This window comes from Corvus cornix, chromosome 5 (assembly GCF_000738735.6).
Source record: "Corvus cornix cornix isolate S_Up_H32 chromosome 5, ASM73873v5, whole genome shotgun sequence".
NCBI lineage: Eukaryota > Metazoa > Chordata > Aves > Passeriformes > Corvidae > Corvus > Corvus cornix.
The window spans coordinates 54,736,294-54,760,314 of NC_046335.1; the positions used below are offsets into that span (position 1 = coordinate 54,736,294).

Here is a 24,021-nt window from a genome sequence, read left to right on the forward strand (position 1 = left end):
ATTCAGGACAAGGAAAAGAGCCTGGGGTATATGGGCTGTGCCAATGCTGATACCCTCCCCCTCTCCGACTTGGTTTCCCCTCATTTACTTCCAGCAGCAAATTTTTGTAGTGACCAGGGGCTGTGACTGGTTTTACTTGAGTTTATCTTGGCATAGCATGACCAGAGGTTTATAGAGATAGCAGGAAGCAGCTGTTATTCTATATAAAATATTCCCGACACTAACATGACAAAAGGAGACACTGGTTTGGGATGATAGCAGCAGCCTGGAGAAGTGACAATGGTGTGGCACGGAGGAGAACAGGCATGAAGGGGTTGAAGCCCAGGCTGAGGCTTGGCGCCGCCCCTCCATGGCCACCATAAAGTATAAAAACATCAAATAAGTGATACAAGTTGTCAGGGAGCAGCAGGCTCGAGTCACCCACGCATCCCTGGCGTGATGATGAGCAGAGTCTAGAGCCCAGCAAAGAGCTTCACCCATGTGCTGCAATGCTTTATGCTGCCACTTAAGTGCCTGGCCATGTCCCCAGGCCGTGGCGAGCTCCGGGGCCATTTCCACTGACTTCAAATAAGTAAAATCTGTATTAAACATTAATAAACATCCATGACCATTCCACATGTGGAATATCTAAAAGAACCTGTCCCGAGAGCGCTGGGCTCTCCCTTGTGGCTGCGCACTCTATTGGGAGAAGATGCCCTTGAAGCGGATCTTGTCTTCGGCGTCCTTCTCCCGCAGCCGTGCTTCCAGGCTCCGCAGCTCCTTGGAGACCACGGGGCGCAGTGAGGGGTCGAGGGCCAGGACTTTGGCGAAGTCAGCCTGTGCCTCAGCCACGTTCCACACAGCCGCATGGGCCTTGCCCCGCTTGAAGTAGGCCTTGACATTGTCTGTGGGGAGAGAGCTGGGGTCAATGGAGTGTGGGGGTCTCCTGGTGCCCACCACAGCCACCTGCGATGGCCTGTGGCTCCTTACCCTCGTACTTGTTGAGGATGGAGGAGCAGTGGTCCAGCACCTCATAGTACTCCTCACACTGCAGCTTGCACTGGCAGTAGTTTAAGAGCAGGGGTGTGATCTTCTGGTCAAGCTCGATCCAGTCTGGAGAGCCCGGCTGCTCCTGTGGCACACAGAGCAGGGAGAGTGAGGGGGAGCTCTCAAGCCCCGCATTCCGGGGGATGCCTGTGTGCATCTGGAAAGACCCACCTTCATCTGCAGGTTCTTGAGACAGGCGATGGCATCATAGTATTTGGCAGCTGCCTCAGGCACCTTGCCCTGCCGGTACAGCTCGTTGCCTTCCTTGTGGATCTGGGGCACAGCCTGGAGCTTCTCCTCATCTGTCATGGCCCATGGGTCCTGCTGGTAGGAGCCGGGTGGCTCCACCTGACAGCACCCCATCATGGAATCAGAGAACAGGATCATGGAATTGTTTAGGGTGGAGACGACCTCTAGGATCATCGAGTCCTGCACAGCCACGGCCACTACTAAACCATGTCCCACATGCCACATCTATGTGTTTTTTTGGACACATCCCCGAGCTCCCCATGCCGGCACCTCACCTTCAGCACCTCGATATCAAAGATGAGGGGCTGGGGGTTCTTCTGGAGTTCGTCGAGGTCGGGGTACCCCAGGGAGTAGTGCTCGTGCATCTGGGCGATGCTGCAGCAGTGCCGCTGCCCCTCCAGCGGATCCTTCCCTGCTGCGATGTTCCGCAGGCTCTTGGACACCAGCGGGTAAAGCACCACGTGCTGCGGGAGGAAAGGGAGCCGGGATTTGGGGGAGGGAAGGGGGCAGAATATCAGGATGCTCCACCCCCGCACCCCGCGGCTGGAGCGTACCGGGGCGCCGCAAACCGCGCCCACAACACAAAGTCACCGCCCACCCGCACGGGCCTCGCCCCCAAACACAGCCCACGCCCCCGGCAGGTCCCCGTCCCGCCCACCTTGGCGTCGCAGCGGAAGCGCGCACGCTCGCCGGGCCGCATGGTTCGCAGCACCGCTTCCCACACCGGCAGCTTGAACTTTTTCCCGACGATGAGCTCCATGGGCTTCCCCCGCGCCCTGCTATCGTCCACCGGCGTCTCCTCATCGCCGCACCGCAGCGTCCGGTAGTGGAAGGTGGCCTGAACGGGCAGGAGGAGCCCGCGGCGTCACCATGGCGACGCAGACGGGGGGGGGGGAGGCGCGCATGCGCGCCTTCCCCGCCGCGTTCCGCTTCCCACATCCCCCCACCCCGCCCGTCCCCGCGCGGACCTGACCTTGGTGCCATCGCAGAAGTCCGGCAGCGGCCCGGTGCCCTCCCGCAGCACCCTCCTTGTCCACGCCGTCCGCCCGCAGCTGCTCGACCTGCTGCGCCATCGCGCCCGCTCCGCCCGCGCCGCCAGCCCTGGCTCGGCCGCCTCCGCCGTCGCTCGGCTCTTTCCGGATAGTCGTGGCTGCGCAGGGCGCCCCCTGCCGGCGCGGAGGTGGCGCTGTGAGGCGGAGGCTCCGGGAAGGGGGCGTGGGCAAGAGCAAGGGGCGCGGCCAGCGGTTCCCACGTGGTTCCCCTCGTTCCCCGTCTCCCCCCACCCTCCTCGGGTACCATTCCAGGAGACACAGGAGGCATTCCGGAATGAAAAGTTCCTGTGACACGCTGCCAACCGCCATGGAAAGGCCGCGGTCCAGGATGGGAGGTTGATAGTGTTGCCGGGACCCACAGTGAGGGTCCCCGCCCGCCGCAGGGACAGCGTAGCCGGTTAGTCGCCTCCCGCCAGCCCGGCCGGGTCTCCGTGCGGGCAGGAAGGATAGGCAGCCACGGCAGGGCCTTGCGAAACCGCTGGGGGGGGACACCTCAGGGCTCACCAGGGTTCAGCCCAGCCCACAAGCCATCCCGGGGTGACAGTAGGACACTGGAAAGTTGCAGGTCCCTGGTCCCTCAGAGAGGCTGGTGGCTCCTGGAGGTGACTCCGCTGCTGCAGGAGTAACCCCGTAGGGAGCACGCTGTTCTGCCGCTACCGTCATTGCTCTGCAATGCTGGAAAGGTGGCTCAGCCGCGTCCTCACCCCCATACACATCAGAGACCTTGAGGCACCTCCTGCTCCCCCCCTCCTGCACCGCTTATATTTCGCTGTTGCTTGGTCCCCGCTTACCCAGCTGGGTCCCCCAGGAATCAAGTGGGCTCTGTGCCCCCCCCCCACTGTGGCTTCACCGCGGCGCGGGGGCAGCGCGGAGCCGCGGCGTTCTCGGTGGCAGCGCAGGTGTCAGGAGCCGCGTGCGGTCGATGGCGACGCCGGGAGCCGCCGGGGGGTGACCGCCTCCTTCCTGCGCTGGCGGCGAGGCGAGCGCGGGGCCGCAGCTGCGGCAGCAGCGCCATGTGCCAGCGCCGCCGCGAGGGACCGGGGAGCCGGCAGCTGCCACCCCCGCGGGGGCTGCGGGCACGGCGGGCGGGGAGCACGCCAAGGATGGGGGCTTTGGGCTTTGCAGGTGCCGGGGCTGAGGGTGGTCGCAGCGCGGCTTTTGGTGGGATTTGGGGTGCAGCGTGTCCCCATCAGTCAGGATGGCTGTGGGCAGGCTCCAGCAGCGGAGTTGGAGGCACGGGGGGGTAGAGGAAGGGCCCCCGCAGGCCAGGTGCTGTGGGGGGGCTGTCTCCCCCCGGGGACATCCGGGTGGCAGCCCACTGTGGCGGGCTGTGTGACGCCAGAAGCGGAGGCGAGCCTCATATTTGGGCACGGAGCAGGTTATTGGAGGCCGCGGCCCCGCAGCCGGGAGATGAGGCCCTGATAAAGGGTGCCCTGGTGCTGCTGCTGCCTCCGTTGGCTCGGGCGCTGCCGAGACATCCCCTGGCTGCGCGGGGCTCGGCGCCGGGGCCATGGGGCCGATGGCGGCGCTGGGGCTGCTGGTGTGCGCGCAGCTGTGTGCGGGTGAGCGCCGGGCGGCGGGAGCGGGGCCCGCGGCGGTGGCGGGCCCGGCTCAGCAGCCTCCGTGCCGCAGGCTCCGGGGAGCTGCGTCTGGTGGGCGGCGGCGGGCGCTGTGCCGGGCGCGTGGAGGTGAAGCACGGCGGGGAGTGGGGCTCCGTCTGCGTCTACGACTTCGACTGGGAAGCCCATTGGGCCATCGTGGTGTGCCGGCAGCTGGGCTGTGGCCGGGTGGCCAAGGCGTCTCCGTACGCCCCGTTCGGGCAGGGCACCGGGCGCATCTGGCTCCAGCCCGTGTGCCGCGGCACCGAGGAAGCGCTGGAGGAGTGTCCGCACTTGGGATGGGGACAGCACTTCTGCGGCCACGAGTCGGATGTGGGGGTGACCTGCAGAGGTGAGGGGACGCGCTGGCCGTGCCGGGGCTGCCACGTTGTGCTTGAGCATCCCCGGCAGGGCTGAGCCGTGCCGGTGTCCCGGTGCAGATGCCGTGGAGCTGAGGCTGGCGGGCGGCGGCAGTCCCTGCGCCGGGAGGGTGGAAGTGAAGCTGCGGGGATGCTGGGGCTCGGTGGCAGATGACCGCTGGGACATGGAGGACGCCGAGGTGGTGTGCCAGCATCTGGGCTGTGGCTCGGCTGCCGGTGCCTACTCTGCCTTCGAGATCTTTGGTGCAGGGGATGGGTCCGTCAGTCTGGCCATGGTGGACTGCAAAGGAAATGAGTCCACTCTCTGGGACTGCGAGATCCGTGGCTGGGGACCTTATAACTACAGCCATGAACGGGACACTGCTGTTACTTGCCAAGGTAGGAGCCGGACTGGGGAGGATGTGGCACTTCATGCACGTCCCCGAACACTGATCCTGCACTGCTCGCGCAGGATTTTCCCGGCTGGTCGGAGGTGATGGAGCGTGTGCCGGGCGGCTGGAGGTACGGCAGGGCCGGGCCTGGGTGGGTGTCTGCGAGGATCAGGTGGACATGAAGGTGGCCCAGGTGGTTTGCCGGGAGCTGGGCTGTGGAGCGGCGCTCTCCATCCCCGGCAGCGAGCGATTTGGGGCAGGATCGGGGCCGCTCTGGGGCGGGGGCTTCCAGTGCAATGGCACCGAGCCCCTCCTCAGCGCCTGTGCCCGGCATCGGCCCCACAGCCAGGGCTGCAGCACCGGCCCTGCCAGCGTCATCTGCTCCCGTAAGTGCCGGGGACACCGGGGGCTGTTGGGCTCCCTGCGCCATCGCCCCCCTCAACGCCCTTTCTGCCACAGCCTACACGGGCTTCCGGCTGGGCAACAGCAGCTCGGGATGCACCGGGCGGGTGGAGGTGGCAGTGAGGGGGACGTGGGGCTCCGTGTGCGCCAGCGAGTGGGAGCTGGCCGATGCGCACGTCCTGTGCCGCCACCTGGGCTGCGGCCGCGCCTTCACCGTGCCCCCGGGAGGCTCCTTTGGCAGCGGGGACGGGCCACTGCGGCCGGACGCCTTCGGCTGCAGCGGGAGCGAGCGGCACCCGGGCGAGTGCCCCGTGGCCGTGCTGGGGAAGCCCCCCTGTGCCCCCGGAAACGCCGCTGCCGTCAACTGCTCAGGTGTGTACGGCACCTGCGGGAGGTGCATGAAGGGCTTTTGGGCTCCCCCAAGAATTGGGAGCAGAGGATGCAGGGATGTTTTGGAGTGAAGCATGGTCTGAGCCAGGTGCCACAGCCCCATGCTTCTGCTGGTGATTTTGCAGGTGTTGGTGGCTTCGTCGAGTCCCTGCGGCTGGTGGAGGGTCAGAGCTTGTGCGATGGGCGGCTGGAGGAGACCATAACCAGCCCGGCATGGCGCCGTGTGCCTGTGGAGCAGTGGAAGTCATGGGATGTCCACATGGTTTGTGCAGTGCTGGGCTGTGGTGTTCCCAAGGACGTTAACACCTCCTTGGGTACGGCCACTGTCGTGAGCAGCAGCCCCAGCGAGATGGACATCATGACTGAAGAGATGGACATTTTGGACGTGGGTTCTGCGCTGAGCAGCAGCCGCCATGAGAAGATGGATGATGTAGTGGAGAACATGGACGATGTCTCAGGGATGGGCCCTGCACCAACTGGCAGCCCTGAGGGGATGGTCATTGTCTGCTCAGGTGGGTGTCCCGAGAAGGGCTGGAGGTGGCGGTGGCCCAGGCAGCCACCCCAACCCGGTGCTTCGGTGGCCGCAGGCAGCCGGCGGGTGAGGCTGGTGGGGAGCTCTGGGCGCTGCGCCGGGCGCGTGGAGGTCTATTCCGGTGGCACGTGGAGCGCCGTCTGCCAGGAAGGCTGGGAGCTGCGGGACGCCGCCGTTGTCTGCCGGGAGCTGGGCTGTGGCACGGCGCTGGAGGCACCGAGCTGGGCGCGCTTCGGTGCCGGCCCGGGGCCGCTGTGGCCGTACATCCCTGCCTGCTCCGGGAGCGAGGAGTCTCTCTGGGAATGCGGGCGTTCGGAAGGGCGCGAGTGCGGGCGTGGCGGCGGGGCAGGGGCCGTCTGCTCAGGTCAGTGCCGGGCACCCCGGATCGGGGTCCAGCAGAGCCCCCGGGGGGTTGCTGGCCGTGCCGTGACCGCCGTGCACCCCTTGCAGAGCAGCTCTCCGTGCGGCTGGCGGGCGGCCGCGGGCGCTGCCGCGGGTTCCTGGAGGTGTCCCACAACGGCACCTGGGGCCGCGTGTGCGCCAACGGCACCAGCCCCGGCACCGCCAACACCGTCTGCCAACAGCTGGGCTGTGGGCCCCGGGGCTGGCTGTCGGCCGTCCCCGCCCAGCAGCCGGCCCCCGCCTGGCTGGCCTGGGTGGGCTGTGAGGACGGGGCCCGCTCGCTCTGGGGGTGCCCCTCGGCACCCTGGAATCTGCAGAGCTGCGGCCCAGGCGGGGACGCCCACGTGGCTTGTGATGGGGACAGTGATGGCATCGCTGAGACGGACACTACCCCCCATCCCGACGGTGCCACGAGCACAGGTAGCTGTGCCCGTGCCAGCACCCCCAAGACCGGGATGGCTGGGATCGCGCTCCGCTCACTTCTTGCCCGTGTCCCCACACAGGTGTCCGTGGCAGCACAGCCGCAGCGGTGACCGCGGGGACTGTGCCTGTGCCAACTGTCCTGTGCGTGGTGCTGGGGACGCTGCTGTGCGTGGCCCTGGGCGCCCTGGCCGTGCTGCTGTGCCGTGCCCGCGCCTGGCGCCGAGGTGGGTCCTGGCGGGTGGGGGCTGGCACAGACCCGGTTTGGGGGTTCCGGGGCTCCCGCGCTGCGGAACGGCTCAGAAGGTGGGCAGGGCTGCTCCCGCTGCCACCCACCCACCTGGCCAGGGCCCCAGGTAAACGCTGCGTCTCGTTCCAGGCCCTGGCAGAGCTGCAGATGCCGTCTCCAACGCTGTCTACGAGGAGCTGGACTACACCGCGATGCCGGAGTACCAGGAGGTGCCCAGTCGCCCGGGTGGGTGCAGCCCCTGTGCCCCAGCTCTGCCCGGAGAGGGGGCTCTGCCCCACAGCCCCATGGCAGCTCAGGGTCCCGGTGGCCCAGCAGTGGCTCCTCGCCAGGGGCTGGGGGTGTCCCTCGGTCCCACGGCAGCCCCGCTGTGTGGTGTGAGGTTGCGTCACCCTCGGTGCCGCTTGAGGCCACGCCCAAGGCCCTGTTTCTCCCCTGCAGGTTCCCTGTCAGAGGGGTCGGTGAAGAAGCTGCCCTATTACACCGGCGACAGCGTGGAGGGGAGTGACACCGAGGCAAGCCCAGGTAGGGCCACAGGGCAGGAAGCCAGTGGGGAGTGCTGGGGACATGGCACACACTCGGGCAGGGGAGCTGAGGGGACAAGTCCCCCTCTTGTTAGTGTGTAGCAAGCATGGCCTTTCCCTGTGGGACCCGAGCGCCACCAGCACATCCCCGGTGGCAAGGCCGTTGAGCATGGCACAGCCAGACCCCTGCCAGGGCCGCTGGGTCACTGCCATGGACCCCTGTGCCTGTCCCAGAGCCCCCTGCCCGGCCCGAGCACGGAACCCCGGATGGCTACGACGATGCCCTGGGTGTGCCACAGGAGCCCCCTGCTCCCAGCACTGGGGACATCTCCGAGGGCGTGGCACAGAGGAGGTGGATCTGTGTCCTCCCCACAGGTAAGAGGGCTCACAGCTGCCCTGTCCCCTCTGCAGAGGCACTGCATGGCAGGCTTTGGCTGTGGGGGTGGGCAGGGATCCGGCTGCAGATCCATGGGTGCTGCAGCCAGACCCCAGGTGGGGCCTGTCAGGGGGAACACGGAGCCGTCTGCCCCCCTGCACCCTTCTGTGCTGTCCCCAAGGTGGGATCTACTCCCCTCCGAGTGCCCCAGGAGCCACCAGGACCCCCTCGGAACAGCCCCCGGTGCACACAGACTATGATGATGTCGGCAGCAGCGCCCTGGGGCCGTCGCCATGAGGATGCCGCAGCCCTGGGGACACGTGTGTGGCGCTGTGCTGGGGCCCTGTCCCCAGGAAGGGGTGGCCCTGCCCACAGAGGTCACCCCTCCCTGTGCAGCAGTGCAGGAAAACAGCTCCTGTGTAGGGATTTTCTTGGCTTTCTGTCTGAATTTCCCTTTTCCTCTTATTAAAGACTCTCGTGGTTTGACGCTGGCCCGACGCCAGGCACCCAGAGGAGTTGCTTGCTCACCCTCCCCTGCCTCAGCTGGGCAGAGGAGAGAGGGAAAAAACACTTCAAGGGCAAAACAGGCTTAAGTTAAAGTTACAAAGTGAATGTATTGCTAACAGAATCAGAGGGGGATAATGAGAAGTAAAATAAACCCTCAAACACACCTTTTCTTCCCCCAGCCCCTCCCTCCTTCCCCCCGACAGCGCAGGGAGACAGGGCATGGGGGTTTGGTCATTTCAGCACCGAGATTTTCTTCCGCTGCTCCGGGAGAGGAGTCCTTCCTTCCCCTGTGAGCCTGTGGGGTCCCTCCCACAGGAGACAGTTCTCCACGAACCTCTCCCACGCGGGTCCACTCTCAGCAGCAGCAGCAGCAGCCACCCCGCCCCTGCTGCAGCGTGAGTCCCTCCCACGGGCACACAGCCCTCCCTAAACTGCTGCGCCGTGGGTCTCTTGCACGGGATGCAGGGCCCCAAGGACAGGCTGCTCCACCTGGAAGCGGGGCCCACTCTTCCCACTGGGTCTTCCACTGGAACACAGCCTCCTCCAGGCATCCACCTGCTCTGGCCGGGCACCATCTCCCCCACAGGCTGCAGGTGGATCTCTGCATCCCCCTGGATCCCCATGGGCTTCAGGGGCACAGCTGCTTCACCATGGTCGGCACCACGGCCTGCAGAGGCACCTCGGCTCCAGGGCCTGGAGCACCTCCTCCCCCTCCTTCTCCACTGACCGTGGTGTTCCATGTTGCTTTCCTCACATGTTCTCACCACCTCCTCTTCTCTGACTAGAAGGCAAAACTGTGTGACTTAGTTTTGATTTTCTTCTTAAATATGTCATCACAGAGGTGTTACCAAGCTCTCTCATTGGCCCAGTTTTGGCCAGTAGCATGTCCATCTTCAGAGCCATCAGCCATTGGCTCTGCCGGACATGGTGAAAACTTGCAGGAGCTTCTCAAAGGAGCGTCCTCTGTGGCCCCCCCGCTCCCAGAAAGCAGGCCATGCAAAAGCAATACAAAACACAAACTGTCTGGATACTGTGTTCCAGGGCTGGGACCTCACTCCGGGGCTGGCACCTCCATCCCGGGTACATCAGCCATGCCTCGGGGACGTGGGGCAGGAACTGGAAGCACAGATGCATCCCTGGGCACGGTGGGCTAAAGGGGAAGGGCACAGGGAGATTGCTGCGCTTGGCCATGGCAGGGCCCTCACCCCAGGCTCCGCAGAAGGCAGGCGGGATGCCGCAGCTGCTGGCAGAGCTGCAGGATGCCGTGGGCTCCCAGCTCGTTGTCCCTCAGGTCCAGGCAGGTGAGACGGGGCCCCTGCAGCAGCCGCGTGGCCAGGGCTGGGCACAGCAGGCGCCCGACAGCCGGCAGCTGCCCAGCCTGTGGGGCCGAGGGAAACAGGGAAGGAGCGCTTTGGCCTCGGCTCGGTGAGCTGCCCCAGGTGGGAAGGGCGCAGCAGTGGCTGAGGTCCTCGCAGCAGCAGGGGCTGGTGAGGCGGGAATGCAGCAGCCCAACGGGAAGTCTCGGGAAAGATCCTCAGAGCCGACCGAGGGTCCCCAGAGGTATCCGTGGGCCCGGAGAGCTCCTGTCCCCTCTGCCCGGGGCAGCAGCCACCCAGCCGCACACCGCCCTCCGCTTCGGGTGCCCGCACCCACCGGCCCCGCTTTGGGCTCCGTGCCGTGCGTGCGTCTCTCAGCGGAGCAGGTCCGGGCCACTGCCCGGTGCCGCAGTGCCCGGCAGCGCGGAGGGACGGGGCAGGGCAGCTCCTCCCTGCCGCCGCCGCGCAGCGAGGGACCGCGGGACGTTCTGCTGGTGAGGAATTCCTGGGGTGCAGGTGGATGGGGAGCAGCTGCAGTTCCAGCTGCTCGGTTTGCTGTGCGTGGGAAGTGCCGGAACTTTGCATAGCGAAGGGGCCGGGAAACCGTGGCCCCGGCCAGGTGAGGGACACTGAGAGACACAGCAGGAGACGAGGATGAGGAGGAAGAGAGACTTCAGTGTGGACTTTGGTGTGCTTGTGACGGGAGGGGGGTCAAATTTCAGGGACCCTCTCTAGAGGCACCAGCTCGGGCTGTTTCTGTGTTGCTGCGCCTGCAGGAAGTGGATTTATCGAGGGAGACAGCTGCGACTGTGCCATGGGAAAGCTGGGGTGGAAGCGGTGAGGAAGCGAGGTCTGGGTGTGGGAGTGTGTGTTTGGGGAGGCAGCGGGGCCAGCGCGGGTCACTGGAGCCGCGGCTGTGAAGGGGCGGCGGCGCCAGCAGCGAGAGTGGATTCCTGCGCTGGGAGCGTGCTGGCAGAGCCTGGTGAATGGTGAGACGGGGAAGTTTCCTGAAGCGCGCGGCTGCCGAGCTGCCGGGGGCCGGGGCGGCGGGGCAGGGGCAGCGCGGAGCCGCGGCGTTCTCGGTGGCAGCGCAGGTGTCAGGAGCCGCGTGCGGTCGATGGCCGACGCCGGGAGCCGCCGGGGGGTGACCGCCTCCTTCCTGCGCTGGCGGCGAGGCGAGCGCGGGGCCGCAGCTGCGGCAGCAGCGCCATGTGCCAGCGCCGCCGCGAGGGACCGGGGAGCCGGCAGCTGCCACCCCCGCGGGGGCTGCGGGCACGGCGGGCGGGGAGCACGCCAAGGATGGGGGCTTTGGGCTTTGCAGGTGCCGGGGCTGAGGGTGGTCGCAGCGCGGCTTTTGGTGGGATTTGGGGTGCAGCGTGTCCCCATCAGTCAGGATGGCTGTGGGCAGGCTCCAGCAGCGGAGTTGGAGGCACGGGGGGGTAGAGGAAGGGCCCCCGCAGGCCAGGTGCTGTGGGGGGGCTGTCTCCCCCCGGGGACATCCGGGTGGCAGCCCACTGTGGCGGGCTGTGTGACGCCAGAAGCGGAGGCGAGCCTCATATTTGGGCACGGAGCAGGTTATTGGAGGCCGCGGCCCCGCAGCCGGGAGATGAGGCCCTGATAAAGGGTGCCCTGGTGCTGCTGCTGCCTCCGTTGGCTCGGGCGCTGCCGAGACATCCCCTGGCTGCGCGGGGCTCGGCGCCGGGGCCATGGGGCCGATGGCGGCGCTGGGGCTGCTGGTGTGCGCGCAGCTGTGTGCGGGTGAGCGCCGGGCGGCGGGAGCGGGGCCCGCGGCGGTGGCGGGCCCGGCTCAGCAGCCTCCGTGCCGCAGGCTCCGGGGAGCTGCGTCTGGTGGGCGGCGGCGGGCGCTGTGCCGGGCGCGTGGAGGTGAAGCACGGCGGGGAGTGGGGCTCCGTCTGCGTCTTCGACTTCGACTGGGAAGCCCATTGGGCCATCGTGGTGTGCCGGCAGCTGGGCTGTGGCCGGGTGGCCAAGGCGTCCACGTACGCCCCGTTCGGGCAGGGCACCGGGCGCATCTGGCTCCAGCCCTTCTTCTGCCGCGGCACCGAGGAGGCGCTGGAGGAGTGTCCGCACTTCGGGTGGGGACGGCACTTCTGCGGCCACGAGTCGGATGTGGGGGTGACCTGCAGAGGTGAGGGGACGCGCTGGCGGTGCCGGGGCTGCCACGTTGTGCTTGAGCATCCCCGGCAGGGCTGAGCCGTGCCGGTGTCCCGGTGCAGATGCCGTGGAGCTGAGGCTGGCGGGCGGCGGCAGTCCCTGCGCCGGGAGGGTGGAAGTGAAGCTTCGGGGACGCTGGGGCTCGGTGGCAGATGACCCCTGGGACATGGAGGACGCCGAGGTGGTGTGCCAGCATCTGGGCTGTGGCTCGGCTGCCGGTGCCTACTCTGCCCTCGAGATCTTTGGTGCAGGGGATGGGCCCGTCAGTCTGGCCCGGGTGGACTGCAAAGGAAATGAGTCCACTCTCTGGGACTGCGGGATCCGTGGCTGGGGTCCCTATTATTTCGACCATGATTGGGACACTGCTGTTACTTGCCAAGGTAGGAACCGGACTGGGGAGGATGTGGCACTTCATGCACGTCCCCGGACACTGATCCTGCACTGCTCGCGCAGGATTTTCCCGGCTGGTCGGAGGTGATGGAGCGTGTGCCGGGCGGCTGGAGGTACGGCAGGGCCGGGCCTGGGTGGGTGTCTGCGAGGATCAGGTGGACATGAAGGTGGCCCAGGTGGTTTGCCGGGAGCTGGGCTGTGGAGCGGCACTCTCCATCCCCGGCAGCGAGCGATTTGGGGCAGGATCGGGGCCGCTCTGGGACGGGGGCTTCCAGTGCAATGGCACCGAGCCCCTCCTCAGCGCCTGTGCCCGGCATCGGCCCCACAGCCAGGGCTGCAGCACCGGCCCTGCCAGCGTCATCTGCTCCCGTAAGTGCCGGGGACACCGGGGGCTGTTGGGCTCCCTGCGCCATCGCCCCCCTCAACGCCCTTTCTGCCACAGCCTACACGGGCTTCCGGCTGGGCAACAGCAGCTCGGGATGCACCGGGCGGGTGGAGGTGGCAGTGAGGGGGACGTGGGGCTCCGTGTGCGCCAGCGAGTGGGAGCTGGCCGATGCGCACGTCCTGTGCCGCCACCTGGGCTGCGGCCGCGCCTTCACCGTGCCCCCGGGAGGCTCCTTTGGCAGCGGGGACGGGCCACTGCGGCCGGACGCCTTCGGCTGCAGCGGGAGCGAGCGGCACCCGGGCGAGTGCCCCGTGGCCGTGCTGGGGAAGCCCCCCTGTGCCCCCGGAAACGCCGCTGCCGTCAACTGCTCAGGTGTGTACGGCACCTGCGGGAGGTGCTTTAAGGGCTTTTGGGACTCCCCAAGAATTGGGAGCAGAGGATGCAGGGATGTTTTGGAGTGAAGCATGGTCTGAGCCAGGTGCCACAGCCCCATGCTTCTGCTGGTGATTTTGCAGGTGTTGGTGGCTTCGTCGAGTCCCTGCGGCTGGTGGAGGGTCAGAGCTTTTGCGATGGGCGGCTGGAGGAGACCATAACCAGCCCGGCATGGCGCCGTGTGCCTGTGGAGCAGTGGAAGTCATGGGATGTCCACATGGTTTGCGCAGTGCTGGGCTGTGGTGTTCCCAAGGACGTTAACACCTCCTTGGGTACGGCCACTGTCGTGAGCAGCAGCCCCAGCGAGATGGACATCATGACTGAAGAGATGGACATTTTGGACGTGGGTTCTGCGCTGAGCAGCAGCCGTGAGAAGATGGATGATGTAGTGGAGAACATGGACGATGTCTCAGGGATGGGCCCTGCACCAACCAGCAGCCCTGAGGGGATGGTCATCGTCTGCTCGGGTGGGTGTCCCGAGAAGGGCTGGAGGTGGCGGTGGCCCAGGCAGCCACCCCAACCCGGTGCTTTGGTGGCCGCAGGCAGCCGGCGGGTGAGGCTGGTGGGGAGCTCTGGGCGCTGCGCCGGGCGCGTGGAGGTCTATTCCGGTGGCACGTGGAGCGCCGTCTGCCAGGAAGGCTGGGAGCTGCGGGACGCCGCCGTTGTCTGCCGGGAGCTGGGCTGTGGCACGGCGCTGGAGGCACCGAGCTGGGCGCGCTTCGGTGCCGGCCCGGGGCCGCTGTGGCCGTACATCCCTGCCTGCTCCGGGAGCGAGGAGTCTCTCTGGGAATGCGGGCGTTCGGAAGGGCGCGAGTGCGGGCGTGGCGGCGGGGCAGGGGCCGTCTGCTCAGGTCAGTGCCGGGCACCCCGGATCGGGGTCCAGCAGAGCCCCCGGGGGGTTGCTGGCCGTGCCGTGACCGCCGTGCACCCCTTGCAGAGCAGCTCTCCGTGCGGCTGGCGGGCGGCCGCGGGCGCTGCCGCGGGTTCCTGGAGGTGTCCCACAACGGCACCTGGGGCCGCGTGTGCGCCAACGGCACCAGCCCCGGCACCGCCAACACCGTCTGCCAACAGCTGGGCTGTGGGCCCCGGGGCTGGCTGTCGGCCGTCCCCGCCCAGCAGCCGGCCCCCGCCTGGCTGGCCTGGGTGGGCTGTGAGGACGGGGCCCGCTCGCTCTGGGGGTGCCCCTCGGCACCCTGGAATCTGCAGAGCTGCGGCCCAGGCGGGGACGCCCACGTGGCTTGTGATGGGGACAGTGATGGCATCGCTGAGACGGACACTACCCCCCATCCCGACGGTGCCACGAGCACAGGTAGCTGTGCCCGTGCCAGCACCCCCAAGACCGGGATGGCTGGGATCGCGCTCCGCTCACTTCTTGCCCGTGTCCCCACACAGGTGTCCGTGGCAGCACAGCCGCAGCGGTGACCGCGGGGACTGTGCCTGTGCCAACTGTCCTGTGCGTGGTGCTGGGGACGCTGCTGTGCGTGGCCCTGGGCGCCCTGGCCGTGCTGCTGTGCCGTGCCCGCGCCTGGCGCCGAGGTGGGTCCTGGCGGGTGGGGGCTGGCACAGACCCGGTTTGGGGGTTCCGGGGCTCCCGCGCTGCGGAACGGCTCAGAAGGTGGGCAGGGCTGCTCCCGCTGCCACCCACCCACCTGGCCAGGGCCCCAGGTAAACGCTGCGTCTCGTTCCAGGCCCTGGCAGAGCTGCAGATGCCGTCTCCAACGCTGTCTACGAGGAGCTGGACTACACCGCGATGCCGGAGTACCAGGAGGTGCCCAGTCGCCCGGGTGGGTGCAGCCCCTGTGCCCCAGCTCTGCCCGGAGAGGGGGCTCTGCCCCACAGCCCCATGGCAGCTCAGGGTCCCGGTGGCCCAGCAGTGGCTCCTCGCCAGGGGCTGGGGGTGTCCCTCGGTCCCACGGCAGCCCCGCTGTGTGGTGTGAGGTTGCGTCACCCTCGGTGCCGCTTGAGGCCACGCCCAAGGCCCTGTTTCTCCCCTGCAGGTTCCCTGTCAGAGGGGTCGGTGAAGAAGCTGCCCTATTACACCGGCGACAGCGTGGAGGGGAGTGACACCGAGGCAAGCCCAGGTAGGGCCACAGGGCAGGAAGCCAGTGGGGAGTGCTGGGGACATGGCACACACTCGGGCAGGGGAGCTGAGGGGACAAGTCCCCCTCTTGTTAGCGTGTAGCAAGCATGGCCTTTCCCTGTGGGACCCGAGCGCCACCAGCACATCCCGAGTGGCAAGGCCGTTGAGCATGGCACAGCCAGACCCCTGCCAGGGCCGCTGGGTCACTGCCATGGACCCCTGTGCCTGTCCCAGAGCCCCCTGCCCGGCCCGAGCACGGAACCCCGGATGGCTACGACGATGCCCTGGGTGTGCCACAGGAGCCCCCTGCTCCCAGCACTGGGGACATCTCCGAGGGCGTGGCACAGAGGAGGTGGATCTGTGTCCTCCCCACAGGTAAGAGGGCTCACAGCTGCCCTGTCCCCTCTGCAGAGGCACTGCATGGCAGGCTTTGGCTGTGGGGGTGGGCAGGGATCCGGCTGCAGATCCATGGGTGCTGCAGCCAGACCCCAGGTGGGGCCTTTCAAGGGGGACACGGAGCCGTCTGCCCCCCTGCACCCTTCTGTGCTGTCCCCAAGGTGGGATCTACTCCCCTCCGAGTGCCCCAGGAGCCACCAGGACCCCCTCGGAACAGCCCCCGGTGCACACAGACTATGATGATGTCGGCAGCAGCGCCCTGGGGCCGTCGCCATGAGGATGCCGCAGCCCTGGGGACACGTGTGTGGCGCTGTGCTGGGGCCCTGTCCCCAGGAAGGGGTGGCCCTGCCCACAGAGGTCACCCCTCCCTGTGCAGCAGTGCAGGAAAACAGCTCCTGTGTAGGGATTTTCTTGGCTTTCTGTCTGAATTTCCCTTTTCCTCTTATTAAAGACTCTCGTGGTTTGACGCTGGCCCGACGCCAGGCACCCAGAGGAGTTGCTTGCTCACCCTCCCCTGCCTCAGCTGGGCAGAGGAGAGAGGGAAAAAACACTTCAAGGGCAAAACAGGCTTAAGTTAAAGTTACAAAGTGAATGTATTGCTAACAGAATCAGAGGGGGATAATGAGAAGTAAAATAAACCCTCAAACACACCTTTTCTTCCCCCAGCCCCTCCCTCCTTCCCCCGACAGCGCAGGGAGACAGGGCATGGGGGTTTGGTCATTTCAGCACCGAGATTTTCTTCCGCTGCTCCGGGAGAGGAGTCCTTCCTTCCCCTGTGAGCCTGTGGGGTCCCTCCCACAGGAGACAGTTCTCCACGAACCTCTCCCACGCGGGTCCACTCTCAGCAGCAGCAGCAGCAGCCACCCCGCCCCTGCTGCAGCGTGAGTCCCTCCCACGGGCACACAGCCCTCCCTAAACTGCTGCGCCGTGGGTCTCTTGCACGGGATGCAGGGCCCCAAGGACAGGCTGCTCCACCTGGAAGCGGGGCCCTCTCTCCCCACCGGGTGTTCCACTGGAACACAGCCTCCTCCAGGCATCCACCTGCTCTGCCACGGGCACCATCTCCCCCACGGGCTGCAGGTGGATCTCTGCATCCCCCGTGGATCCCCATGGGCTTCAGGGGCACAGCTGCTTCACCATGGTCGGCACCACGGCCTGCAGAGGCACCTCGGCTCCAGGGCCTGGAGCACCTCCTCGCCCTCCTTCTCCACTGACCGTGGTGTTCCATGTTGCTTTCCTCACATGTTCTCACCACCTCCTCTTCTCTGACTAGAAGGCAAAACTGTGTGACTTAGTTTTGATTTTCTTCTTAAATATGTCATCACAGAGGTGTTACCAAGCTCTCTCATTGGCCCAGTTTTGGCCAGTAGCATGTCCATCTTCAGAGCCATCAGCCATTGGCTCTGCCGGACATGGTGAAAACTTGCAGGAGCTTCTCAAAGGAGCGTCCTCTGTGGCCCCCCGCTCCCAAAAACCAGGCCATGCAAAAGCAATACAAAACACAAACTGTCTGGATACTGTGTTCCAGGGCTGGGACCTCACTCCGGGGCTGGCACCTCCATCCCGGGTACATCAGCCATGCCTCGGGGACGTGGGGCAGGAACTGGAAGCACAGATGCATCCCTGGGCACGGTGGGCTAAAGGGGAAGGGCACAGGGAGATTGCTGCGCTTGGCCATGGCAGGGCCCTCACCCCAGGCTCCGCAGATGGCAGGCGGGATGCCGCAGCTGCTGGCAGAGCTGCAGGATGCCGTGGGCTCCCAGCTCGTTGTCCCTCAGGTCCAGGCAGGTGAGACGGGGCCCCTGCAGCAGCCGCGTGGCCAGGGCTGGGCACAGCAGGCGCCCGACTGCCGGCAGGTGCCCAGCCTGTGGGGCCGAGGGAAACAGGGAAGGAGCGCTTTGGCCTCGGCTCGGTGAGCTGCCCCAGGTGGGAAGGGCGCAGCAGTGGCTGAGGTCCTCGCAGCAGCAGGGGCTGGTGAGGCGGGAATACCGCAGCCCAACGGGAAGTCTCGGGAAAGACCCTCAGAGCCGTCCGAGGGTCCCCAGAGGTATCCGTGGGCCCGGAGAGCTCCTGTCCCCTCTGCCCGGGGCAGCAGCCACCCAGCCGCACACCGCCCTCCGCTTCGGGTGCCCGCACCCACCGGCCCCGCTTTGGGCTCCGTGCCGTGCGTGCGTCTCTCAGCGGAGCAGGTCCGGGCCACTGCCCGGTGCCGCAGTGCCCGGCAGCGCGGAGGGACGGGGCAGGGCAGCTCCTCCCTGCCGCCGCCGCGCAGCGAGGGACCGCGGGACGTTCTGCTGGTGAGGAATTCCTGGGGTGCAGGTGGATGGGGAGCAGCTGCAGTTCCAGCTGCTCGGTTTGCTGTGCGTGGGAAGTGCCGGAACTTTGCATAGCGAAGGGGCCGGGAAACCGTGGCCCCGGCCAGGTGAGGGACACTGAGAGACACAGCAGGAGACGAGGATGAGGAGGAAGAGAGACTTCAGTGTGGACTTTGGTGTGCTTGTGACGGGAGGGGGGTCAAATTTCAGGGACCCTCTCTAGAGGCACCAGCTCGGGCTGTTTCTGTGTTGCTGCGCCTGCAGGAAGTGGATTTATCGAGGGAGACACCTGCGACTGTGTTCCGGTTTGGCCAAATTTAGAAATATACCTCTGAGAGAAGGCACAAACCCCCCCCCCCCCCCATGTTCGGGAAAAAATAAATTTTCCTCGAAGGAAAGTGAAGGAGATAAAACTATTTATTTACCAAAGACACGGGGAAAAGGAAAATAAGGCTAAATAATAAAATGTTTCGCTGTGGAGGAAAAACCTGGGAAAGTGTTAGAGTCCTCCCTTTGGTCTCCTCGGAGCTGGGGCTTGGGCCAGGGCCAGGCCCTCTGTGCCCGGTGGAAAGTCCTCCCGATGTGCTCTGAGGTTGAAAGCAGTCCAGTAGAAAAGGGAGAAAATCCGGAATTCCAGAGAAGGAAAAGCAAAATCCAACTCTCAGTCTCTCTCCGGAGAACAAGAAACTGAAAACAACTGGCCAAAAGCTGACTGGAAAGCAGCAAGCCGGGTGCTTCCTCGCTCCCCTGCCACAGCTGGGGTGGGGAAAAAAGTCACTATCTCTACTTGACCTTGAACAAGGTGCAAACTGCTTTGAAAAAGTTTTGCTCAGCTTTTCCTTCCCCCTCTCAGGCTCAGTTTAGAGGCATAGAAAAGCACAAAAATTAATTTCTGGGCATAAGCAGCGATATGGGATACACATCATAAGGTCACCCCAAGACAGACTGTGCCATGGGAAAGCTGGGGTGGAAGCGGTGAGGAAGCGAGGTGTGGGTGTGGGAGTGTGTGTTTGGGGAGGCAGCGGGGCCAGCGCGGGTCACTGGAGCCGCGGCTGTGAAGGGGCGGCGGCGCCAGCAGCGAGAGTGGATTCCTGCGCTGGGAGCGTGCTGGCAGAGCCTGGTGAATGGTGAGACGGGGAAGTTTCCTGAAGCGCGCGGCTGCCGAGCTGCCGGGGGCCGGGGCGGCGGGGCAGGGGCAGCGCGGAGCCGCGGCGTTCTCGGTGGCAGCGCAGGTGTCAGGAGCCGCGTGCGGTCGATGGCGACGCCGGGAGCCGCCGGGGGGTGACCGCCTCCTTCCTGCGCTGGCGGCGAGGCGAGCGCGGGGCCGCAGCTGCGGCAGCAGCGCCATGTGCCAGCGCCGCCGCGAGGGACCGGGGAGCCGGCAGCTGCCACCCCCGCGGGGGCTGCGGGCACGGCGGGCGGGGAGCACGCCAAGGATGGGGGCTTTGGGCTTTGCAGGTGCCGGGGCTGAGGGTGGTCGCAGCGCGGCTTTTGGTGGGATTTGGGGTGCAGCGTGTCCCCATCAGTCAGGATGGCTGTGGGCAGGCTCCAGCAGCGGAGTTGGAGGCACGGGGGGGTAGAGGAAGGGCCCCCGCAGGCCAGGTGCTGTGGGGGGGCTGTCTCCCCCCGGGGACATCCGGGTGGCAGCCCACTGTGGCGGGCTGTGTGACGCCAGAAGCGGAGGCGAGCCTCATATTTGGGCACGGAGCAGGTTATTGGAGGCCGCGGCCCCGCAGCCGGGAGATGAGGCCCTGATAAAGGGTGCCCTGGTGCTGCTGCTGCCTCCGTTGGCTCGGGCGCTGCCGAGACATCCCCTGGCTGCGCGGGGCTCGGCGCCGGGGCCATGGGGCCGATGGCGGCGCTGGGGCTGCTGGTGTGCGCGCAGCTGTGTGCGGGTGAGCGCCGGGCGGCGGGAGCGGGGCCCGCGGCGGTGGCGGGCCCGGCTCAGCAGCCTCCGTGCCGCAGGCTCCGGGGAGCTGCGTCTGGTGGGCGGCGGCGGGCGCTGTGCCGGGCGCGTGGAGGTGAAGCACGGCGGGGAGTGGGGCTCCGTCTGCGTCTACGACTTCGACTGGGAAGCCCATTGGGCCATCGTGGTGTGCCGGCAGCTGGGCTGTGGCCGGGTGGCCAAGGCGTCCACGTACGCCCCGTTCGGGCAGGGCACCGGGCGCATCTGGCTCCAGCCCTACTGCCGCGGCACCGAGGAGGCGCTGGAGGAGTGTCCGCACTTCGGGTGGGGACGGCACTTCTGCGGCCACGAGTCGGATGTGGGGGTGACCTGCAGAGGTGAGGGGACGCGCTGGCCGTGCCGGGGCTGCCACGTTGTGCTTGAGCATCCCCGGCAGGGCTGAGCCGTGCCGGTGTCCCGGTGCAGATGCCGTGGAGCTGAGGCTGGCGGGCGGCGGCAGTCCCTGCGCCGGGAGGGTGGAAGTGAAGCTTCGGGGACGCTGGGGCTCGGTGGCAGATGACATCTGGGACATGGAGGACGCCGAGGTGGTGTGCCAGCATCTGGGCTGTGGCTCGGCTGCCGGTGCCTACTCTGCCCTCGAGATCTTTGGTGCAGGGGATGGGCCCATCAGTCTGGCCGATGTGGACTGCAAAGGAAATGAGTCCACTCTCTGGGACTGCGAGATCCGTGGCTGGGGACCTTATAACTTCATCCATAACTACGACACTGCTGTTACTTGCCAAGGTAGGAGCCGGACTGGGGAGGATGTGGCACTTCATGCACGTCCCCGAACACTGATCCTGCACTGCTCGCGCAGGATTTTCCCGGCTGGTCGGAGGTGATGGAGCGTGTGCCGGGCGGCTGGAGGTACGGCAGGGCCGGGCCTGGGTGGGTGTCTGCGAGGATCAGGTGGACATGAAGGTGGCGCAGGTGGTTTGCCGGGAGCTGGGCTGTGGAGCGGCGCTCTCCATCCCCGGCAGCGAGCGATTTGGGGCAGGATCGGGGCCGCTCTGGGACGGGGGCTTCCAGTGCAATGGCACCGAGCCCCTCCTCAGCGCCTGTGCCCGGCATCGGCCCCACAGCCAGGGCTGCAGCACCGGCCCTGCCAGCGTCATCTGCTCCCGTAAGTGCCGGGGACACCGGGGGCTGTTGGGCTCCCTGCGCCATCGCCCCCCTCAACGCCCTTTCTGCCACAGCCTACACGGGCTTCCGGCTGGGCAACAGCAGCTCGGGATGCACCGGGCGGGTGGAGGTGGCAGTGAGGGGGACGTGGGGCTCCGTGTGCGCCAGCGAGTGGGAGCTGGCCGATGCGCACGTCCTGTGCCGCCACCTGGGCTGCGGCCGCGCCTTCACCGTGCCCCCGGGAGGCTCCTTTGGCAGCGGGGACGGGCCACTGCGGCCGGACGCCTTCGGCTGCAGCGGGAGCGAGCGGCACCCGGGCGAGTGCCCCGTGGCCGTGCTGGGGAAGCCCCCCTGTGCCCCCGGAAACGCCGCTGCCGTCAACTGCTCAGGTGTGTACGGCACCTGCGGGAGGTGCTTTAAGGGCTTTTGGGACCCCCCAAGAACCGGGAGCAGAGGATGCAGGGATGTTTTGGAGTGAAGCATGGTCTGAGCCAGGTGCCACAGCCCCATGCTTCTGCTGGTGATTTTGCAGGTGTTGGTGGCTTCGTCGAGTCCCTGCGGCTGGTGGAGGGTCAGAGCTTTTGCGATGGGCGGCTGGAGGAGACCATAACCAGCCCGGCATGGCGCCGTGTGCCTGTGGAGCAGTGGAAGTCATGGGATGTCCACATGGTTTGCGCAGTGCTGGGCTGTGGTGTTCCCAAGGACGTTAACACCTCCTTGGGTACGGCCACTGTCGTGAGCAGCAGCCCCAGCGAGATGGACATCATGACTGAAGAGACGGACATTTTGGACGTGGGTTCTGCGCTGAGCAGCAGCCGCCATGAGAAGATGGATGATGTAGTGGAGAACATGGACGATGTCTCAGGGATGGGCCCTGCACCAACCAGCAGCCCTGAGGGGATGGTCATCGTCTGCTCGGGTGGGTGTCCCGAGAAGGGCTGGAGGTGGCGGTGGCCCAGGCAGCCACCCCAACCCGGTGCTTTGGTGGCCGCAGGCAGCCGGCGGGTGAGGCTGGTGGGGAGCTCTGGGCGCTGCGCCGGGCGCGTGGAGGTCTATTCCGGTGGCACGTGGAGCGCCGTCTGCCAGGAAGGCTGGGAGCTGCGGGACGCCGCCGTTGTCTGCCGGGAGCTGGGCTGTGGCACGGCGCTGGAGGCACCGAGCTGGGCGCGCTTCGGTGCCGGCCCGGGGCCGCTGTGGCCGTACATCCCTGCCTGCTCCGGGAGCGAGGAGTCTCTCTGGGAATGCGGGCGTTCGGAAGGGCGCGAGTGCGGGCGTGGCGGCGGGGCAGGGGCCGTCTGCTCAGGTCAGTGCCGGGCACCCCGGATCGGGGTCCAGCAGAGCCCCCGGGGGGTTGCTGGCCGTGCCGTGACCGCCGTGCACCCCTTGCAGAGCAGCTCTCCGTGCGGCTGGCGGGCGGCCGCGGGCGCTGCCGCGGGTTCCTGGAGGTGTCCCACAACGGCACCTGGGGCCGCGTGTGCGCCAACGGCACCAGCCCCGGCACCGCCAACACCGTCTGCCAACAGCTGGGCTGTGGGCCCCGGGGCTGGCTGTCGGCCGTCCCCGCCCAGCAGCCGGCCCCCGCCTGGCTGGCCTGGGTGGGCTGTGAGGACGGGGCCCGCTCGCTCTGGGGGTGCCCCTCGGCACCCTGGAATCTGCAGAGCTGCGGCCCAGGCGGGGACGCCCACGTGGCTTGTGATGGGGACAGTGATGGCATTGCTGAGACGGACACTACCCCCATCCCGACGGTGCCACGAGCACAGGTAGCTGTGCCCGTGCCAGCACCCCCAAGACCGGGATGGCTGGGATCGCGCTCCGCTCACTTCTTGCCCGTGTCCCCACACAGGTGTCCGTGGCAGCACAGCCGCAGCGGTGACCGCGGGGACTGTGCCTGTGCCAACTGTCCTGTGCGTGGTGCTGGGGACGCTGCTGTGCGTGGCCCTGGGCGCCCTGGCCGTGCTGCTGTGCCGTGCCCGCGCCTGGCGCCGAGGTGGGTCCTGGCGGGTGGGGGCTGGCACAGACCCGGTTTGGGGGTTCCGGGCTCCCGCGCTGCGGAACGGCTCAGAAGGTGGGCAGGGCTGCTCCCGCTGCCACCACCCACCTGGCCAGGGCCCCAGGTAAACGCTGCGTCTCGTTCCAGGCCCTGGCAGAGCTGCAGATGCCGTCTCCAACGCTGTCTACGAGGAGCTGGACTACACCGCGATGCCGGAGTACCAGGAGGTGCCCAGTCGCCCGGGTGGGTGCAGCCCCTGTGCCCCAGCTCTGCCCGGAGAGGGGGCTCTGCCCCACAGCCCCATGGCAGCTCAGGGTCCCGGTGGCCCAGCAGTGGCTCCTCGCCAGGGGCTGGGGGTGTCCCTCGGTCCCACGGCAGCCCCGCTGTGTGGTGTGAGGTTGCGTCACCCTCGGTGCCGCTTGAGGCCACGCCCAAGGCCCTGTTTCTCCCCTGCAGGTTCCCTGTCAGAGGGGTCGGTGAAGAAGCTGCCCTATTACACCGGCGACAGCGTGGAGGGGAGTGACACCGAGGCAAGCCCAGGTAGGGCCACAGGGCAGGAAGCCAGTGGGGAGTGCTGGGGACATGGCACACACTCGGGCAGGGGAGCTGAGGGGACAAGTCCCCCTCTTGTTAGTGTGTAGCAAGCATGGCCTTTCCCTGTGGGACCCGAGCGCCACCAGCACATCCCGTGTGCTGGCAAGGCCGTTGAGCATGGCAGAGCCAGACCCCTGCCAGGGCCGCTGGGTCACTGCCATGGACCCCTGTGCCTGTCCCAGAGCCCCCTGCCCGGCCCGAGCATGGAACCCCGGATGGCTACGACGATGCCCTGGGTGTGCCACAGGAGCCCCCTGCTCCCAGCACTGGGGACATCTCCGAGGGCGTGGCACAGAGGAGGTGGATCTGTGTCCTCCCCACAGGTAAGAGGGCTCACAGCTGCCCTGTCCCCTCTGCAGAGGCACTGCATGGCAGGCTTTGGCTGTGGGGGTGGGCAGGGATCCG

The 24,021-nt window shown here is 67.0% G+C and overlaps 4 protein-coding genes across 5 annotated transcripts in view; 3 read left to right on the forward strand and 1 right to left on the reverse strand.

The window, feature by feature from the left end:
* Positions 1 to 585: 585 nt before the first annotated feature.
* On the reverse strand, positions 586 to 2,515 carry LOC104693020 (aryl hydrocarbon receptor interacting protein). The gene is given in 7 exon segments (XM_039553395.1): positions 586 to 884; positions 970 to 1,111; positions 1,198 to 1,374; positions 1,551 to 1,739; positions 1,934 to 2,113; positions 2,249 to 2,299; positions 2,301 to 2,515. Coding segments are annotated over 7 exon segments (993 nt in total). The 5' UTR covers positions 2,349 to 2,515; the 3' UTR covers positions 586 to 678.
* Positions 2,516 to 2,730: 215 nt separating this feature from the next.
* Positions 2,731 to 16,136, forward strand: LOC120410097 (antigen WC1.1-like). The gene is made up of 24 exons (XM_039552951.1): positions 2,731 to 3,452; positions 3,960 to 4,277; positions 4,366 to 4,683; positions 4,757 to 5,980; positions 6,056 to 6,364; positions 6,451 to 6,822; positions 6,906 to 7,049; positions 7,202 to 7,594; positions 7,828 to 7,968; positions 8,151 to 8,259; positions 9,518 to 9,777; positions 10,569 to 10,629; positions 10,806 to 11,113; positions 11,621 to 11,941; positions 12,030 to 12,347; positions 12,421 to 12,726; positions 12,800 to 13,114; positions 13,258 to 13,641; positions 13,717 to 14,025; positions 14,112 to 14,483; positions 14,567 to 14,710; positions 14,863 to 15,255; positions 15,489 to 15,629; positions 15,812 to 16,136. The coding sequence occupies exons 1-24, from the start codon at positions 3,341 to 3,343 to the stop codon at positions 15,925 to 15,927; spliced, it is 7,188 nt and encodes a 2,395-aa protein (XP_039408885.1). The 5' UTR covers positions 2,731 to 3,340; the 3' UTR covers positions 15,928 to 16,136.
* A 2,534-nt stretch (positions 16,137 to 18,670) lies between these two features.
* LOC120410144 (basic salivary proline-rich protein 4-like) overlaps positions 18,671 to 24,021 on the forward strand; it is a 6,674-nt gene continuing 1,323 nt past the window's right edge. The window contains exons 1-4 of one of the 2 annotated variants that reach the window (XM_039553397.1): positions 18,671 to 19,092; positions 22,876 to 23,019; positions 23,170 to 23,562; positions 23,799 to 23,939. In XM_039553397.1, the coding sequence (XP_039409331.1) occupies positions 23,232 to 23,562; positions 23,799 to 23,939 (472 nt within the window). In that variant the 5' untranslated portion in view covers positions 18,671 to 19,092; positions 22,876 to 23,019; positions 23,170 to 23,231. The remainder of the gene's footprint in view (positions 19,093 to 22,875; positions 23,020 to 23,169; positions 23,563 to 23,798; positions 23,940 to 24,021) is intronic. The other variant, XM_039553398.1, reaches the window with a different exon arrangement.
* LOC109143574 (deleted in malignant brain tumors 1 protein-like) overlaps positions 19,103 to 24,021 on the forward strand; it is a 14,595-nt gene continuing 9,676 nt past the window's right edge. Inside the window, 11 exon segments of the mRNA XM_039552952.1 lie at positions 19,103 to 19,423; positions 19,931 to 20,248; positions 20,337 to 20,654; positions 20,728 to 21,033; positions 21,107 to 21,492; positions 21,495 to 21,951; positions 22,027 to 22,335; positions 22,422 to 23,033; positions 23,170 to 23,265; positions 23,479 to 23,562; positions 23,799 to 23,939. Coding sequence (XP_039408886.1) covers positions 19,312 to 19,423; positions 19,931 to 20,248; positions 20,337 to 20,654; positions 20,728 to 21,033; positions 21,107 to 21,492; positions 21,495 to 21,951; positions 22,027 to 22,335; positions 22,422 to 23,033; positions 23,170 to 23,265; positions 23,479 to 23,562; positions 23,799 to 23,939 — 3,139 coding nt within the window. The 5' untranslated portion in view covers positions 19,103 to 19,311.